Source organism: Artemia sp. Qi Xiang Cuo, chromosome 11, assembly GCF_049724085.1.
Source record: "Artemia sp. Qi Xiang Cuo chromosome 11, ASM4972408v1, whole genome shotgun sequence".
Lineage (NCBI taxonomy): Eukaryota > Metazoa > Arthropoda > Branchiopoda > Anostraca > Artemiidae > Artemia > Artemia sp. Qi Xiang Cuo.
In genome coordinates this window covers 4,705,475-4,725,781 of record NC_142804.1, presented here as the reverse complement: position 1 = coordinate 4,725,781, position 20,307 = coordinate 4,705,475, and the positions used below count along the sequence as shown (strand labels likewise).

Genomic DNA, 20,307 nt, shown 5'->3' with positions numbered 1-20,307 from the left:
CTTCTTTCTTCGACAGGCACTTCGTATCGAAGGAGTTGTCGTAGAAACGACAACTCCGACAATTTGAAGTTGGGGTGGCTAGTGCCCTTTTTAATAGTCGAAAGTGATTGGAGGGCAAAAAGCCCCCCCCCCACGCCCATCATTCCCCAAAATACATCCAATCAAAATTTTGAGATTGCCATTTTTTTTCAGCGTAGTTGATTTCCAGATAGAAAATATATTTTTGAGGAGGACACTCCCCCACAACCCTCAGGGCAAGGGTTTTAATTTATGCCCTGGGGGCATATAAGAACAATGTTGGCACAATGTACCATATATTATTTTTAACTTTAAAGCAGGGCACTTCATATGGAAGGTGTCGTCGTAAAAACTTCAAAAGGGGCTCATTCGATTGGAAATCGAGAGTTCTAGGGCCCTTTTTAATGGTCGAAAGTGATTGGAGGGCATCTGCCCCCCCCCATGCCCATTAAACCCTCAAAAACATCCAATCAAAATTTTGAGATAGCCATTTTGTTCAGCGTAGTTGATTTCCAGATGGAAAATATGTTTTTGAGAAGGAAACTCCCCCAAAACCCTCGGGGCAAGGGTTTTAAGTTATGCCCTGAGGGCATATAAGAAAAATGTTGGCACAATGTACCATTTTCATTTATTATTTATTATTTTTTTCCTTTAGAGCTGGGCACTTCATATGGAATTAGTCGTCGTAGAAACTTTAAAAGGGCTAATTCGATTGGAAATTCAAAGTTCTAGTGCCCTTTTTAATAGTCAAAGTGATAGGACGGCAACTAGCCCCCCTCCCCACCACACACCCATCATTCTCCAGAACATATCAAATCTAAATTTTGAGATAGCCATTTTGTTCAGCGTAGTTGATTTCCAGATAGAAAATATCTTTTTTAGGAGGACACTCCCCCAGAACCTTCAGGGCAAGGGTTTTAAGTTATACCCTAAGGGCATATAAGAACAATGTTGGCACAATGTACCATATATTATTTTTTACTTTAGAGCAGGGCACTTCATATGGAAGGGGTTGTCGTAAAGACTTCTAAGGGGGCTCATTCGATTGGAAATCGGGAATTCTAGGGCCCTTTTTAATGGTCGAAAGTGATTGGAAGGCAACTGTCTCCCCCCCCAAACGACCATCATTCCCCCAAACACATCCAATCAAAATTTTGAGATATCCATTTTGTTCGGCGTAGTTGATTTCCAGATAGAAAATATGTTTTTGAGTAGGACACTCCCCCACAACCCTCGGGGTAAGGGTTTTAATTTATGCCCTGAGGGCATATAAGAATGATGTTGGCACAATGTATCATTTATTTTTTTTTTTCCTTTAGAGCTGGGCACTTCATATGGAATTGGTCGTCGTAGAAACTTCAAAAGGGCTCATTCGATTGGAAATTGAGAGTTCTAGTGCCCTTTTTAATAGTCAAAAGTGATTGGACGGCAACTCGCCCCCCCCCCCACCACACACCCATCATTCTCCAGAACATATCAAATCTAAATTTTGAGATAGCCATTTTGTTCAGCGTAGTTGATTTCCAGATAGAAAATATATTTTTGAGGAGTACACTCCCCCAAAACCCTCAGGGCAAGGGTTTTAAGTTATGCCCTTAGGGCATATAAGAACAATGTTGGCACAATGTACCATATATTATTTTTTACTTTAGAGCAGGGCACTTCATATGGAAGGGGTTGTCGTAAAGACTTCTAAGGGGGCTCATTCGATTGGAAATCGAGAGTGTTAGGGCCTTTTTTAATGGTCGAAATTGATTGGAGGGCAACTGTCTTCCCCCCCCCCCCCAACGACCATCATTCCCCCAAACACATTCAATCAAAATTTTGAGATAGCTATTTTGTTCGGCGTAGTTGATTTCCAGATAGAAAATGTTTTTGAGAAGGACACTCCCCCACAACCCTGGGGGTAAGGGTTTTAAGTTATGCCCTGAGGGCATATAAGAAGGATGTTTGCACAATGTACTATTTTTTTTTTTTTTCCTTTAGAGCTGGGCACTTCATATGGAAGTGGTCGTCGTAGAAACTTCAAAAGGGGCTCATTCGATTGGAAATTGAGAGTTCTTGTTCCCTTTTTAATAGTCTAGAGTGATTGGAGGGCAACTAGCCCCCCCCCTCCCACACCCATCGTTCTCCAGAACACATCAAATCAAAATTTTGAGATTGCCATTTTGTTCAGCGTAGTTGATTTCCAGATATAAAATATATTTTTGAGGAGTACACTCCCCCCTAACCCTCAAGGCAAGGGTTTTAAGTTATGCCCGGGGGGCAAATAAGGTTTTTATAGAAGGTGCTGTCGTAGAAACTTCAAAACAGGCTCATTCGATTGGAAATTCAAAGTGTTAGTACCCTTTTTAATAGTCGAAAGTGATTGGGGGGCAACAAGCTCCCCCCACGCCCATTATTCCCCCAAACATATCCAATCAAAATTTTGAGATAGCCATTTTGTTTAGCGTAGTTGATTACCATATAGAAAATATGTTTTTTAGGAGTAAACTCCCCCACATTCCTCAGGGCAAGGGTTTTAAGTTATGCCCTGGGGGCTTCTAAGGTTTCTAAAGAAGGTTCTGTCATAGAAACTTAAAAAAAAGATCAGTCGATTAGAAATTCAAAGGGCTAGTGCCCTTTTTAATAGTCGAAACTGATTGGAGGGCCCCTCGCCCCCCCCCCACACCCATCATTTCCCCAAACACATCCAATCAAAACTTTGAGGTAGCCATTTTGTTTAGCCTAGTTGATTTCCAGATAGAAAATATGTTTTTTAGGAGGACAATCCCTCACAGCCCTCAGGGCAAGGGTTTTAAGTAATACCCTGGGGCATATAAGGTTTTTAAAGAAGAATTTGTCTTAGAAACTTCAAAAAAATCTCATTTGATTGATAATTCAAAGGACTAGTGCTTTTTTTAATAGTCGAAAGTGATTGGAGGGCAACTAACCCCCCCCACACATATCATTCCTTAAAACACATCCAATTTAAATTTTGAGATAGCCATTTTGTTCAGCGTAGTTGATTTCCAGATAGAAAATATGTTTTTGAGGAGGAAACTTCCCCACAACCCTCGGGGCAAGGGTTTTAAGTTATGCCCTTAGGGCATATAAGAACAATGTTGGCACAATGTACTATGTATTATTTTTTTTCCTTTAGAGCAGGGCACTTGATATGGAAGGGGTCGTCGTAGAAACTTCAAAAGGGGCTCATTCAACGGAAATTGAGAGTTCTAGTGCGCTTTTTGATAGTCGAAAGTGATTGGAGGGCAAATAGCCCCCCCCCCTCACGCCCATCATCCCCCCAAATACATCCAATCAAAATTTTGAGATAATAATTTTGTTCAGCATAGTTGATTTCCAGATAGAAAATATGTTTTTGAGGAGGACACTCCCCCACAACCCTCGGGGCAAGAATTTTAAGTTATGCCCTGAGGGCATATAAGAACAATGTTGGTGCAATGTAATATGTACATTGAGATAGCCATTTTGTTCAGCGTAGTTGATTTCCAGATAGAAAATATATTTTTGAGGAGGATACTCCCCCACAACCCTCAGGGCAAGGGTTATAAGTTATACCCTGGGGGCATATAAAGTTTTAATTGAACTCTTTGTTGTAAAAACTTGAAAAAGGGCTCATTTTTTAAAGAGCTTTTTTTGAAGTTTCTACGACAACACCTTCTATAAAAACCTTATATGCCCCCAGGGCATAACTTAAAACCCTTACCTTGAGGGATGTGGAGGAGTATCCTCCTCAAGACCATATTTTATATCTGGTGTATGTTGTTAAAAACTGCTGAAAATTTTTCTCCAGCATACAAATAGCAGGCCAAACTATGAAGTCTTAAAAAATGAAAAGATTTAAAGTGTTATTTTATTTTTCCCTGAAAAAACTATTTCAATATAAAACGAACATAAATTAATTTAAAAAATTTTTTCCAGAAAATAAAGTTTTCAAAGAAAAGTAAAGAACTCCGTTAAACAAAAAATGAGCAAAAATAAAATCAAATAATCTACCAAGTGTGAAACTACCACAAATCAGCATCGATAAATAAATGAAACCCAAAACGAAAAGAGATTACAATAATTAACCGAGTAAAACTCAAAACGAGTAGAAATTAATATAAGTTGGGCGCAAAGCCCTTATGCCTTCCCAAGGCCCGAACATAATTTGCACTTTACTGAAAAAATACAAATGAAAGCGCATTGTCAGTTTAATATACATACACTGATATTTAGCAATCAAAATGTTAATATTATTTGATTTATTAAAGTTACAAAAGTAAAAACATTTATATTTTTTCAGTTAAGTGCAAATTTTGTTCGGGCCTTGGGAAGGCATACAGCCGCTTGCAATTTTTAATGTGATACCTCAGTGAGGTCAAGGTACCAGTGGGATCATTAATTCAAAAACGTTCATACTGGTAAATCAGAAGTCAGTAGTATACGAGCTCGTATATTGAGGAAAACCATGGACAAATTTCTGTTGATGTGTTTCCTCTATCAGAACGTCTGGTAGTCTAGCTGACGGTAAATGGCAAAATTGGTCTATTTCTAAATTAATTACACGTTGGGTTCAACCAAATTAATAGAACAGATGACCCATGTTATGTCAAAATTTTCAAATTCTGTGAGATTCAGTAATCTCCAAATCCCAGAAAATGATTGATTCCTTATGAATGTTTTTCAGAAAATGAAAATTCACTACCCAAAAATGATATTTTAGAAGATTTTAGTTATCTATGGAAAGGAGTATTTTGAAGGAGTCTAAACTCCAGCAATATTTTGAAGGAGGTTGGTACAGCAAGAGAAGTGGATCTGAGGGGTTTTGTATCCCTTTATTGAATTGTAAGCAGTACGCTTAATAATAGAGATGAATACTGCAGCAATGAAAATACTACTTCCTTAGTCGGACCTTCTTCTTGGCAGATTACTGAAAACGCTGGCAGCTCTGACAACGCTGCAGCCGCTGCTGCAGGTTCTGTATTCCATTTCACAAAATCTAATACTTTCAGGTGAAGGACAATGGGGCACTGATGAGTCTGAATTCATTAAAATTATGTGTCGCAGCAGCTATCCCCACTTAAACGAAGTGCAAAGTCTAAACTCCAGCAATATTTTGAAGGAGGTTGGTACAGCAAGAGAAGTGGATCTGAGGGGTTTTGTGTCCCTTTATTGAATTGTAAGCATTACGCTTAATAATAGAGATGAATACTGCAGCAATGAAAATACTACTTCCTTAGTTGGACCTTCTTCTTGGCAGATTACTGAAAACGCTGGCAGCTCTGACAACGCTGCAGCCGCTGCTGCAGGTTCTGTATTCCATTTCACGAAATCTAATATTTTCAGGTGAAGGACAATGGGGCACTGATGAGTCTGAATTCATTAAAATTATGTGTCGCAGCAGCTATCCCCACTTAAACGAAGTGCAAAAACAGTATAAGAAGTTGACTGGAAACTCCTTAAAGAAAGCTGTGGAAAAGGAATTTTCCGGGCATATGCAAAAAGCCCTCTGCGCAATTTGTAAGGATGATTTTTTTAAAATTGTTCTTTCTAGCAGTTTGATTGGTAGCAAAGGTCATTCGAATTTGACAGTTGTTTTATTTCTGGAGGGGGGTTTTTTGTCTCCCAATTATTGATAAAATAGGATATGGATTTATTACCTGCCAAAACTGCATAAAACATTTGGTGGCAGAATATAAGAAAGTAAACAAATAGGTAAATAAAAGAATTGTGATTTAAAGTGAGTATACACAGTTAAATGGTCTAACTCAACCTTGAAATTCGACTAATAATTTAAGAGAATTACCTAAGAACTATAATCGGGAGCTTGTTCTGGAAGTTTCCTACTCTGATAGAAACTATAAAATCTGGGTCTATCTTTCCAAGTCCACAGAGTGCTTTTGAACCGCGGCGGGAATCCTAAAACAAAGAGGTGTAAAGAAAACTCAGTAAAATATGCACATCATAGAACTGGGCAGAAATACAGTGAATAATCCCACCTTGCTCGGCATAAGCTTACATTACGCAGGCCAAATGTCTCTAAGGATATCAGCAATGATAGCCTTGCGGGTTCGTTTGAGTGACGCACCAGTCAGGTGCTTCAATGGCACAGAAACCAGTGAGTAAAGGATATAATCACATCCTGACAATCTTTATAATCCATGCTGGCAGAGGCACCAATTAGGGGGGTAAGGGGGCCATGCCCTCACTAGACTTTGAAAATTACCTTTCATTTATATTTCTCAGCTATTTTCTTTTTTAGTTATGTGCTATATTAGACCAGCGAGAATGGCTAAATGATCGTTTTTATCTGTCGTCCCTGTTCATTGTTTTGCACAGCTATTTAATAGCACTGTTACTTTTTGAATGACCTTGTTTTGATAAGTCCAATCTTTCCCTCTCTTATACCACCCTAATTCTACCAATAGGAGACAATCTTGTTTTGAAATGTCCAAAAGTGCCTTTACGCTATTTTATTACCCAATCTTCGACCGGAAATGTGAATTCTGAGTAGGATTCATTCAAAAATAGATTTCAGCTGGTTAGTATTTCTTTATTGTTTCTTGTGAAGAGTTCGTGATCAAACTATGAGTAAACAGTGACAAAAAACAATCGTTTTTTGCCATGAAAATACGGGAAAAAATGAAAAAACTGGCAATAGTGTCAGCGCTCAAAGTCGGGTTAGTGGAGATAAATTCCCCCGCCTGTGACAGTCCTTCGAAAATAAGCGGAACAATAACTGGGTCAGGTCAACATGAAAGTTCGGTTTGCATCCCTGAACCCCTTGTGGGTTCCAGTAGCAGTAGCAGTAAAAAAAAAAACCTCTCTCAGATATCTCTACGACGCGTCACGACAAACCAGCTCAACCTGTTCTTGAGAGATATCCGGCTTCTACTTCTAACGGAAGGAAATTCAGTGCAAATTGCTATAAGACTTATGAATGGATTTAATACCCAAAAAACTTGAATTCCGTGTTTTGTTTTGCTTGTCGCCATTTTCCTATGGGGACTCTAAGGGCTGGAGATACTGCTGGCAAAAGGGCTTTCATTGAGTCAGGATTTTGCAAGTGGAAAGACAGTTCTGCTCTATTAAAGTAACATGATGGCTCATAAAGACACAGGGATTGTATGTCAGCATTGACGAAATTTAAGACAATACTACTGATACTTCGAGATCTATGCGAATGGCTTAATTTAATTCAGATCTCAAGAGTTTCAGGAAAATACAGATCATATGAAATACATTTTTCGCGTTATTTGCTTTCTTGGCCACCAGAGCTTGCTTTGAGGGGTCATGACGAATCAGAAATATCTGCAAACCGGGGTAATTTGGTTGAATTGATGGAAGAAATGTCTAAAGGCAACGAAAAGCTGAAGGCCGATATGGTCACTATAGCAGTCATCAGTACCAAAATGACGCCGTTAGACTGATAGGAAATGCTTTGCGTCAAAACATTATTTTAGAAGTAAAATCAGCTAATTACTTTGATATTCTTGTCGACGAGACAAAAGATGTTTCTAGAAAAGAGCAACTAGCGATCCTTCTCTGGTACATATGAAATGAAAAAGTAGTGGAGCGACCAATCGGCTGCTATCACATGCACAAATTAGACGCCGAGAGCTTATCCACCTCGATTTGTAAAACTATAGAAAAGGTTGGTGTAGATTTGATGTGGCGTATTGCCCAATGTTATGACGGCGATCCGTTATGAGTGGGGAATTTAACGGAATTCAAGCAAAGTTTCGGGAGAAGGTGCCTTATGCAGTTTATGTACACTGTCACACCCACAGATTAAGCTTGGTTTTGACTGACTGTCAGAAAAATATCAGCGAACATCCATAATTTTTCTCTGTGGTGCAAAGACTTTGCGCATTTATATCATGCAGCAATACTCGACACGAGCTATTTGTGGAATCCCAGCGTATTAGCCGGTAAAAAGTCTAGGAGCTTGAGAGGACCTTCCAGACTTGCTGGTCTTACGCAGTCCACTCCATTTCGAAGGTGAAGACAATATTTGATTCTATTGTTTCTGTGCCCGCCATAGTCTCTAATAGTTCCAACGGCGAGGCAGCGTGTAAGTCAAAAGGGCTACTGGACAAAATCAACTCTGCCTCTTTTTTCTCAATTTTGCACATAATGGAAAAATTATTAGTTATTGTAATTTTTTTATCAGAGCAACTTCAATCCCAAAGTTTGTTGATTTATAAGGTACTTGCACTGATTTCTGGGACATACGAGCTGAGAAATGATAACGAATGGAACAACTTAAGCAAAGACATATCCGAACTCTTGGCTTTACACGATATCCAGGAATCGGAATCTCCACAATCTACAACCAGTACTCGAAGCATGAGAAGTCAAGCCATTTCCATTCGTCTCAGGGACTTTCTTTCAAACTTAACAACCGGTAAATGCATTACCAGTCAGCCAGCTCAATCACACTACGATAAACTTCTGTACTTTGAGGTAATAGACCGTTTAACGAGTACGAGTGACCAACTTTCCATGCAAAATATGCCGCTACTTGACGCTTTATCTACCTTCGACCCCTCAAGTTCCGATTCCCTCGAACTTTCGAAAGTGGAAAGGGTTATGTTTCATTAGCAAGGAATTCTCGATTTCGATGGTCATGCCATAGAATTTCAGTTTTCTCTTACAAAGCTGCATCTGTCAAAAAGTGATGTTTCAAAAATGGATCTCGTTCGAGCTATCGAAATCTTATCCGAACTCCCAATTGCCTATTCTGCAGCGCTAAAACTGATGAAGCTAGTTGCTACTTTGCCTGTGACCACTGCCAGCAATGAACGATTCTTCTCAGCATTAGGGCATGTGAAGGACTATCTGTGATCGACGATGGGTAACGACAGATTCAGTGATCTCAAGATAATGGCCGTTTAAAAAAAAGAAGGTAAATAAACAGGAATGTGATAGATTAGTCAACGATTTTGCGAAGCGACGAAGTCACCACTACCCCCTGTTTTAGGTATGTTTGCTCAATGTTGTTTTTCTTGGAATCTTCATTAAAAAATTTTAAAAAAAAATCCTCCCCCCCCCCTTAATTTTCGTGAATTGGCGCCACTGCATGCTGGTTGGGAGGGGACCAAGCATTTGCTTCTAGTTTCAAAAGAAGAATTTTGATCTCGAAATATTTGAAATAAAAACAAATGTGTGTGTTAGAAGGTGAATCGAACAGAAAGTAAAGAGAACTATCAGGAAATTATACAGGGACCCCTCCCCAAGCATGTGAATGGATATGCTTCTCCTCATTCATAGGTTTGAAAGAAACCGAAAAGAAAAACATGTCCTGAGTACAACCTATTAAAACACACAAAATAAATTTTAGGGCTACATCTTCTTATTTAAAAAGGGTCATCAAGGAATGCTTTATAAGTTTTAATCTCGGTCTCTACTTCCACCAAAAAATAGATAATGCGCAGAAAAAAATGTTATATGTAGTTTATATTTGTCTTAAGCTCAGTCTTTCTTCATTTATCTTTTTCCTTCAAATTGTTTTACTTCTCTTTTATTTACTTTTTAACTTCAATTTTTTACATTTCCATTTCAACTAAAAGAAAACTACGGGGGAATGTGCTCTTGGAAACTGGGATGTTTCATTTTCGCTCTGGCTGGGTTTCTAACATTCGTCTTTCTACCAAAAAAAAGTTTGCAAGAGAACTATGTATCCACATGAACCACATAGTTGAAGAAACATCCCAGCTAGCTTCTCTGTCCCAACCTTCCTTCTGGAGAAATGTATCAAGATATCCTCCTAGGGCCCACCTATCTGCTCAAGTTATTCCTGATTCCGAATGGAATTCATACTTCTCTGCTGAATTCTTCCCACCAGATGCCACCCTACAGTCCGAATATGAAAATAAGCTTGATAAATTTCTGTCTAGGTGTCCAACCGACAATTTTGTTGTTTCAGCTGATTCTGTACTGCGAGCAATCCAACGCCTAAAGCGTAAGAAATCTTCTGGTATCGATAAAATAAGCGCTCTTCACATTCTACATGGAAGCGAGCTGCTGGTAAACCATATTCCTCTTTTGATGCAGATGATTGTTACCCAAGGAGTTGTACCGTCTTCTTTCTCAGTCGGAGATTTCGCTCCAATTCCAAAGAAAGGTAAACACGCTACCCAGTGTTCGTTCTTCCGCCCTATAACAGTGGCTACTACCTTCTGTAAGCTTTTTGAACTTCTGTTCATTGACCAAATGAACGCAAAATGCTATGTTCCACCTAACCAATTTGGATTCCAGCCACGTCTCGGTTGTGCCCACGCTTTGTCGGTTGTGGCAAACGCATTGATCGATGCTGATGCATCAGGTGAATCTCTCGTGTTGGCTGGGCAAGACGTTCGTAAAGCGTTCGACCGTCTCATTCACGCCGCTATGCTACTCCATGCATCAAAACGTGGAGTGAGCCCCTCATATATCAGAGCCCTTCGAGACATGTATTATCGTCTTAATGTTTGCCTAATACTTCACCCATTAGCTAAAGTTGACGGCTCTCAAGTCTATGCACCAACCCCTACTATTTTTGTCAATGTTGAAAAAGGTACCCGTCAAGGTGCTGTTTCTTCCCCTTCACTCTTCAATAATGTAGTTCTTGATGCACAGTCAGCTGGTCCCATATCATTCATCTTTGCCGGTCTTGATTTATCTCTCGTATGTTATGCAGACGACATTCTGAATGTGAGCCGCACTATCCAGCGCATGAGCAAGACTTTCGCAACGCTACAATCTGAGTATGCGAAACTAGGTCTTCAGTTCAATGCTGAAAAGTCCGAAGTTGTATTCTTCAATTGGAAGCAAGCGTCACCTAGGGATATTCCTCTCGGAAATAGTAGGATTAAGCCAGTAGATCATATCACCTACCTCGGTCTTCCAATTGGCTCGTCAGTAATGCACACGCGAAAACTATTAATTGCTCACATTGGGCGTAGAGTTGGGTTATCATATGCTTCTTTTGTAACTAATAAGTTACGGTTTAACCGCCATCTTCTCTCGAAACTTTTTAACTCTGTCGCTCTACCACATTATTTGTACATATCGCCGTTTTGGAAAATGCTCACAAATTCTGACAAGTCAAAAATTTGTTCAGTTTTCTTCCGGTTCGCAAAATATCTTTTACGTTTCCCCCCTTGGACGCGCAATTCTTATCTGATTAGAAAATTCAGCATTGCTGACCCCATTTTAGCCGTGGAAAAGCAAATTCGTGCTTATAATTCCCGTTTAATGAAGATGAATCATTCCTGGTCGTCAGTATTAACCCAGTAGTTAAGAAGTATTTGTTGTGTTTTTTTTTTTTTTTTTTTTCTTTTTTTTTTACCAATTACGGCTTGATGCAATGATGTTCATATTATTTATGTTTGTTCAGTATTTAGGAGCCTAAAAAAAAAAAAAAATAAACATGTCGCGTACCTACAGAGCAGTGTATAATTGTGTTTTTCTTTCTCGTTTTTGTAATTTGTTATAAGTGCTGATTTAGATCTTAGCTCCAGCGTTCGTCACTACAAACCACATGTATAACTCCTAAGTTTATGTGTATTGCTTTTTTTGTTGTTGTTTTACTTATTGCTCCGTCTTTTCCTTTTTTGTATGACGGGTTTTCCAATAAATAATAATAATAATTAGACTTTAAGACTCCTAAAATAGAGTTGTTTACGTAAAGCTCTTGCTCAGCAGTGTTCCAAGCACAGAGGGAACGAAATATCAGCGCCGTCAGTCGTTTCTAGAGCGGTCTGTCCTGGGCGAGAATTGAAGCTTCATTGGGGTCGATGTTCATGGTAGTGCATCAAGCGTGGCTGACCTTCAATTATCTTTTGCGTTGTCCGCCTTGAAGCGTTTTAAGCCACTTGCAGGTGCATCAAAGTCAAACATTAGCCAGACAGCTGCTTAAGAAGGCAAAAGTAGTAAATGACCATACAAACGCAGCGAGCGATACTTTCGTTGCTGAGACAAGGATGGCAAAACAGAATAGATGAGAAAACAGAAAGTTTTTGACGCTTAACTAAATTTTTTGTGCCGTAAAAGAGAACTTGAAATTACTAAAAAATAGCATTCGGGCTTAACTCTGTAATAAGAATCTTTTTTTCAAACAAAAGAAACAGGCGGGTTTAATCTAAAACAGAACAAAGTAATCTTGAAAAAAGAGGGGCTGCTGGTTCCTATGATCTAGATATATAATATTAAAGTTTTTTTTCTGATGAACCAACATCAATGCTTCTGTGAACTGGAAGAAATTTTTTTAACGTCACTAACAACTACTAGAAACCTGAAACAAAAAAGGTATAAGCAAATAAAATCAATTTTAATAAATAGAACAAAAAGGTCAAAGTCGCAGAACTACTTGATAATAACGACATTCTAGAAGGATTAACGACGATAAATAATTATTTAAATTGTTTAATTGTTTAAACGATTCGTACAATTTGAATTTATGCTTTTAGTGGCCTGTTCCAAAAATGAGCAAAAATATTACGCTGAGCGACTTTACAAGTCAATGGAAGGTTTTGGTACAAGAGAAAAACCATTGATAAGGATAATCGTCAGCCGTTCAGAAATTGATCTAGGAGATGTGAAGCAAGAATTTATGAAAAAATATGAAAAATCCCTTGAAGAAGCAGTTGCGGTAAGTTTGCATGAAGTTGAACTCTAAGTGATTGAAAACAAATAAACAGTTTTTCTGTAACGGGAAAATAGCGACTTTGAAACGTAAACCGAGGAGAAATTGACCTAAATAAGGTGTCAAACTTAAAATAAATTCAGTCTACTATGATTGATTATATGAACATAATTTACTAAGTAAAATTGACTTTTGGTTGTGTCTTCTTCTTTTTTGACAAATCTCCTTAGATTTCCTTTTTTTAAGTCTGACCCCGGAAAGCAAACTAGGACCACATGGGCTTACATGGACCAAACATGTGCTTATAATATACATTTTAGGAAATGAATTTCATAATGCTTAATAAATCTTAATAATGTGCTATTAAATCTTAATAAATATATAATAATATTTTACTAAATAAATCTTATAATGTTACCTCTTAAATTGGACAGAAATTACAATGAACAGTGAAGTGAAATTATGTAAAACATAAACTAACACAAGTAACTGGGGTCCGCCACCTATCTAAAACCTCCAGAAAGGCGAAAGTGTCATTTTCACTTTACTGTAAACTTAAATCAATAGATTTATTTTGGTATTTACTTTACATGTATTTAAAAAGAATTGATATAAAAGGAAGACCATATTAATAAAGATTCTTTGCGTGTTCAAATAGCAAAACTAGCTAGTTTTAAAACTAGCCAGGTTTTAAATGTTTCTTCAGGATTTTAAAAGTTTTGTTTTGAGCTTTAAGGTTTCAGTTTTCTAAGGTTTTTAAACTAGCAAATACACTAATTTTGGACAAAATTCTTGATCATTTCAGCAATACACAAGCAGAGTTATAGCAACACACATAGCCTCTTCAGCCTCGTAGTTTTTGTTTGTGCATTCAAAAACTTTTAAATACCAACTCTAGGCAATATCAAGCATGATTTTTTAGATACGCGGCACCTTGCAAGGAAGAAGTGATGTTTGGGTGCAAAAAGAGCTTGTCGAAAACACATTGATTGATGCTGATGCATCAAGAGAAAGTCTTGTGAGTTTAGGCCACGATATGCGCAAAGCGTTTGATTCCCTCATTCACACCGCTAAGTTAATCCATGCAGCAAAACGAGGAGTGAGTCCTTCATAATATGAAGGACATATTATGTCAAAGCCCTTCGAGATCCGTATTCTCGTCTTAAAGTTCGTATAATGCTCCATTCATCACTAAAATTGATGGCCCTCCAATGTACGATTCTGCTTCTAACCACAAACCAACTCCTGGATTGGACGCCTCAAAAAGTACCCGTCAAGGTGCAGTGTCACCCCCTTCACTCTTCAGCAATAAACTTTTCAATACACGGTCAATCAGCGTGTTTCAATACGCTGCTCCCTTGTCGTTCATCCTTGCGGTCTGAATTTGTCTGTCGTATGTTATGCAGACGACATTTTTAACTTGAGTCACACTATCCACCACATTAGCTGCGTTCCCATATCGCTAAAACCTGAGTATGTAAAACTCGGTCTTAAATTCAATGCTGACAAGGCTGAAGCTGTATTCTTCAACTGGAAGCGCACCACCAGCAGATATTCCTCTTGGGAATAGCAGGATCAATCCAGTTGTTCACAATGCTCACTTCAGTCTCCCTATTGGTTCCTCAAAAAAGTATACAACTCCTTATACCTCACATCGAACGCCGAGTAGGGCTATCGTATACTTCTTTTGTGACAAATAATCTTTGTTTCTACCGGCATCTTTTTTTGAAAATTTTTAACTCTATTGCTCTACTGCATTATTTATAAATAGCACCTTTTTAAAAAATGTTTACTAAAATAGATAAGTCAGAACTTCGTCCAGTTTTCTTACTTTTCGCAAAATATTTTCTACATTTCCCCCATGGTCACGCAACTCTTATCTTGATAGAAAATTCAGCATAGCTGGTTATGTTCTTGCTGTAGAAAAGCAAGTATCTGTATATAATACGTGTCTTTCGAAGCTGAACCATCCTTGGTCTTTGGTACTATCACAGTTTTGATGTCTTATGTATTTGTTTGTTTTTAGTTATAGTTTTTTTTGTTTATGCTAACCCCTTTCCCCAAAAGTGGTTTTAGAGGAGGGGGTTGAGGTTTCACTCGCCCTGGGCACAGAAACTTAAGGTGCGCAAACTTGAAATACATAATCTAGCATTTATAATCAGTTTGTAGATTTTGAAATTTTATCTTTATTAAATTAAACTAGAGGTCGTAGTTGGAAGTAACTTAGCTACTTACTGTAATAACTATATAATAATACTTAATACTTACTGTAAGTATACGCAAATTGAAGAGGCAAGCTATGACTAAACTACAACCGATTTGACCCCCTTGCCCCCCCCCCAAACAACACCCATGTTTAGTGCTTTCATTTTGTTTTATACTCATCTAAGTGCATTCATGTTTTATACAGAGGGATGAAATATATTATTTTTATTGTTGTTATTATTATTATCATTATTATTTTTATTTTATATATAAGATGGCGTCGTAGAAGCCTTGTCAAAATGCTCCCAAAGAGAAATCTGGCCTTTTGGCTATATTCTATGATAAAAAGTTTAGTCTATAGGAAACTGAAAATAGCAACTGCATTTTATACAATAACGTCTTTTTATTTTCAGAACGATACCGGTCGCGACTTTAAGAAATTACTTTTGGTCTTGTTATGAAAATCCTGTAGAGAGTTTATTACTACCATTCAGGTTTGATGTTATCCCTCTTGTATGATTTGTTATAAAGTATGTTTATTAAATATAATTTTTATCTTGGCAGTCTTTTATCTTTTCACATCACTGTACGCTTTAGTGGTATGTACTGACAGATTCAAGTTCAATCCTTGCCCCTTTACAAACTGAGAAAAATATTTGTCAATATTCGTTTCCTGGTTCCTGGTAGTATCATGTAAATAAATACCTGAGGATAAGATGTAATGTAATATAAATATCATGTAAATAAATATCTTAATAAATATCTGTTATCTGTGGATGACAGTTCAAGAGTTAAACTCGGATGTCCAGGACATAACCGTGAATGTCAATTTCTGACATTTTGAGTGAGAAATCGCCAAGTGCTATTTCGATCCCGCTATTTCTATTGGTGCAGTCCAAATTCGGCTATTGTGACTCCTTCTATAAGCAAGTTTTATAAACCGTGGCAAAACCATGAACATATTGTCAACAACTTGCAGCAAAACTATGAATGTGACCATAGAATCCATGTAAAAACCTTGAATGTATTTCAGAAAGTCTATACGAATGACAAATTCACGCATTCGTGGTTTTGTCTTGTTGTATTTGCATTTTGTATTTAATGACAGCCATGTTGACCAGAGGAAAGGCACTGTTTGACTTAGCTATTAAAAAAAAAAAAATGCTTGTAAAGGAAGGTATGAAACATTTCTGATTGTAAACTTTCAACTTCTGTGTTGATTATATCTTCAATAATTCAAAGTTGATTCTGTATGTACTAGTACAAAACTGAATAAATTCGTTTCCTTAAGTTGTTTAATAAAAGTTCCCACATTTAGTGCAGTTTCTGTTTATTAATCACCAAAAAATCACGACGTATCAAAAATTTCTTTTTATAAATTACTCCGCCCACGAAGAGCTACTGGTGACATGCTTGTAACGAACAGCTAACATTCTAACCTTCATTTTATATTAAATAATTACATGAAACAAGATAAAGAAATAAAGAGAAGATAAATAATATTCAAAACTAACAGATAAACTATGCAAATGCATAAAATAACAACAGGAGAAAAAGAATAAAATCCCAGTAAACATAAAATAAAACTAACATTTCTGTCATTTTATATTTTTGATTATCTCCATTTTCTTTATCAGAGACAACGCTATAGCATTGCCTATAGTAAAGGCTATACGGCTCCAACGTTTTATTATTTTTATTTTTTTTTCCCCAACGGCACTTCATAAGGAAGAGGTCGTCACATAAACTTCGGAGGGGACTCATTTGAAAAGAAATCGATAATTCTAGTGCCCTTTTTAAGAGTCAAAAGTGATCGAAGGGTAATAAGTCCCCCCCACTCCCCTTTTTTCCCAAATGCATCCGATAAAAATTTTGAGATAGTTCAAAGATCATAAAGCGAACACTCCGGTGTCGACACAGCGCGCCCCCCCCCCAGGGCTCGGGAGCAGGCGTTGTAAGTTATGCTCTGAGGGCACATTTGGTTCTTATGGAAGGAATGCTCGCAAAAAATTCAGAGAGGGCTCATTCGATTGGAAATTGAAAGTTCTAGTTCAATTTTTAAGAGTCAAAAGAGATCGGAGGGTAACTACCCCCACTCTTTTTTCCCAAATGAAACCGATAAACGTTTTGAGATAACTATTTTGTTAAACATAGTTCAAAGATTATATAACAAAAACTCCGGTGTCGACACAACCCCTGAGGGCCCGGGGGCAGGCGTTGTAAGTTATGCCCTGGAGGCAATATATAGTTCTTATGGAAGGGATGCTTGCATAAACTTCCAAGGGGACTGATTTGATTGGAAATTGAAAGTTCTAGTTCACTTTTTAAGAGTCAAAAGAGATTAGAGGGCATCTAGCCCCCCCTCCACGCCCCTTTTCCTCCAGATGCATCTGATAGAATTTTGAGATAGCGATTTTTTAAAATAGTTGAAAAGTCAGATGAAAAACCTTAGGTGTTGACGCAACCCCCCAGGGCCCAGGGGCAGGCGTTATAAGTTATGCCTTGGGAACATACATGGTTCTTATGGAGGGGATGCTCGTATAAGCTTCAGAGAGGGCTCATTTTATTGGAAATTGAAAGTTTGAGTTCACTTTTTAAGAGTCAAAAGAAATCCGAGGATAACTAGCCCCCTCCCCACACCTTTCTTCCCCAAACTATCCAATGAAAATTTAAGATAGCCATTTTGTTGAAAATAGTGCAAAGGTTGGATAAGAAAAACTCTGGTATTGATACGACCCCCCAGGGCCCGGGGGCAGGTGTTCTAAGTAATATTCTAAAGGCATGTATGGTTCTTATGAGAAGGATGCTCGTATAAATTTCATAGAGGGCTGATTTGATTGGAAATTGAAAGTTTGAGTTAGCTTTTTAAGAATAAAGAGATCGGAGGGCAACTAGCTCCCCCAACGCCTTTTCCCCTCCCAAACCTATCCGTTACAAATTTTGAGATAGCCTTTAAAAAAAATAGCTCAAAAATTAGACAACAAAAACTCCATTGTTGACACAACCCCCCAGGGCCAGGGGGATAGGCGTTGTAAGTGTTGTCTTGGGGGCGTATATGGTTCTTACCAAAGGGATAAATAAAAAGTCAAATAGGAATAAAATCCTTTTAATCGACAGTATTTCACAAACAGTGATAGAAATTCACAAAAAACAGATATTTCGGCCACATATGCGGTGACCGTCATCAGTAGTAAAACTAAACTAAAACAATTTAAAACAATAGTTTATACACAAAATAAAATACATATTGTTTAATTCTCTAATTCTTTTCAAAGCAAAGGCGGAAGCTAGCCTTTTGACCTTCTTGGATTCGGTTCATTAGCGTTTGCTCTGGTGATAGTAAGGAATTTATCCTTTTTCAAATCAGAAAGGATTTTAATGTCATTTTTTTGTGAAATGTCTTTACCAATGAAGTTCATATTAAAGGTGTTTAGTTTTCTTACGATCTCAGCTCTGAGTTCTTGAGGAGTATCAACCTTATCTATAGAAGCCATAATTCCTGATTCCACCTTTGAAATTATTTTTGAATAGGAGACTGGTGTTGGAAAACAGAACTTTGAACCTTTCAACAAAACGGCTTCCTGTTGAATATTAAGAGGCTTAGAAGACAAATTCTTAATTGCTGGACCCAGACAATGACGAGGATAAAAAACATCTGAATCTTGGAAATTCTCAATCAAAAGTTTATTAAACTTGTCAACCAAACGAACCTTGTACAAATGAAACTCAGGGCTAAAAGATCTAAGGGCCATTTCCTTAATTCTTATAAAAATATCAGATGGAAGTTTAATTCTTAAATAGTTTACAACAGAATTTAAGTCCTTAGAGAGTTTAAAACGTCTCTGTTTTTGTTCATAAATTACGTGATTTAAAGCTATTAGGCTTAATTTATTTTTTAATTTTGTTTCATTTTCAGTTCCAAAATGGGTACACATTTTAAAAGATTTCGGAATCACTGATTCCTTCTTGCAATTTTTTAAGAAAATTTGTTGAATTAATAGATTTGTATGTTTTTTAACTAAAGACAAATAATAATTGACATAAGCGGGTATTTGTTGCCCGTACAACTGATTAATGAAAGATCCTAAGCCGAACTGGCCAGCCATGAAAAAAAACCAACAAAGATAAAAATCTCTAAAAAAAACAAACAAACGAGACTGTGGCCAGTGGAGAGAAAAGGAAAACAACAGAAACAAAACAACGCGGATATTTCGCCTGTATACAAACAAGGCGTCTTCAGCACGAAAGACACAAAAAAAAACAAAACAAGATAAAACTAAAAACCAAAAAAACCACCACCAAAAAAAACAACAAAAATGTACAATCGGCGCAAACTAATCCACGTAGGGAAAAGATGCTAATATAGAGTTACTTCAGTGAGGACACCAGAGTAACTGAGGAAAAATAAAAAAACTGTAAATTACTTTAATTATTCAGTTGCGAAATAATCCTTTTGTTAGTTATTACTGAAGCAAATCTTTTTGGTCTAACAGGTAAAATAGTCCCCTGGTGATTATTTAAAATCTTTACTCCCTTATTGACAATTGATTCACTCTTTAGAAGGTTATCATAAATTGGGTCAATATTTAAATTACCCGTGTCCCTATTTATGGAAAGGTTAGCAAATATATGTTTTTTAATTTCTATGGCTTCCCTGGCCCATTGGGTGTACCCCTTATCATTAGAAATAGCCAAGGCTTCATCAAATTTTACAAAATGGTCTGGTTGAAGCCAAATATGCTCTGCTAAAGCTGAAACGAAAGTTTCTGGAGGCTTGCTTAATTGTAGGGTTTTTTCTATTGAATTACGGTGTTCAATAAACCTTTCAACAAATTGTTGGTGAGTCCTACCAATATAGAACTTCTCACAAGAACACGGAATTTTATACACCCCACTTACTAAATTTCCTCGAGTTAAATCCTTACCAGAACTAAAAAAACTACTCATTGGCCTCAGCGATTGGAAACATGTATCAATACCAAATTTACGTAAAACCCGTGAAAGTTTCTCCCCCAAACCAGGTACATATGGTAATGAAATGAAGCTTTTTGATTCAACTAAATCTAAAGACTGAGAAACCTCAATAACCCTACTACTATGTTTGGCCCATCTATTTTCAATTATTTTATCAATTAACTTAATTGGATAACTATTACAAAATAAAATATCCCTCAAGTATAACAATTCTGAATCCAGAAATTCCTGGGAACAGATTTTAAAGGCTCTATCCACTAGTGAAATTACAACCCCCTTTTCACCGACATAGGGTGGCAAGAATGAAAATTTAAATACCTATCATTGTGCGTAGGTTTTCTGTAAATCGAGAAAAGTAAATGGAAATCCGTTTTAATTAATAAAATATCCAGAAAAGGTAATTTATTATTATCATCAAATTCAACTGTAAATTTAATATTATTATCAAAACTATTTAAATTCTTACAAAAAAGTTCTAAGGAGTCCAACACATGTTT

General features: G+C 37.2%; 1 protein-coding gene across 2 annotated transcripts in view; it reads left to right on the top strand.

The window, feature by feature from the left end:
- LOC148946558 (annexin B9-like) overlaps positions 1–15,396 on the top strand; it is a 39,129-nt gene extending 23,733 nt beyond the window's left edge. Inside the window, exons 5-7 of one of the 2 annotated variants that reach the window (XM_089097442.1) lie at positions 5,350–5,523; positions 12,456–12,637; positions 15,250–15,396. In XM_089097442.1, the coding sequence (XP_088953568.1) occupies positions 5,350–5,523; positions 12,456–12,637; positions 15,250–15,297 (404 nt within the window). In that variant the 3' untranslated portion in view covers positions 15,298–15,396. The remainder of the gene's footprint in view (positions 1–5,349; positions 5,524–12,455; positions 12,638–15,249) is intronic. The other variant, XM_089097443.1, reaches the window with a different exon arrangement.
- The last annotated feature ends 4,911 nt before the right edge of the window (positions 15,397–20,307 follow it).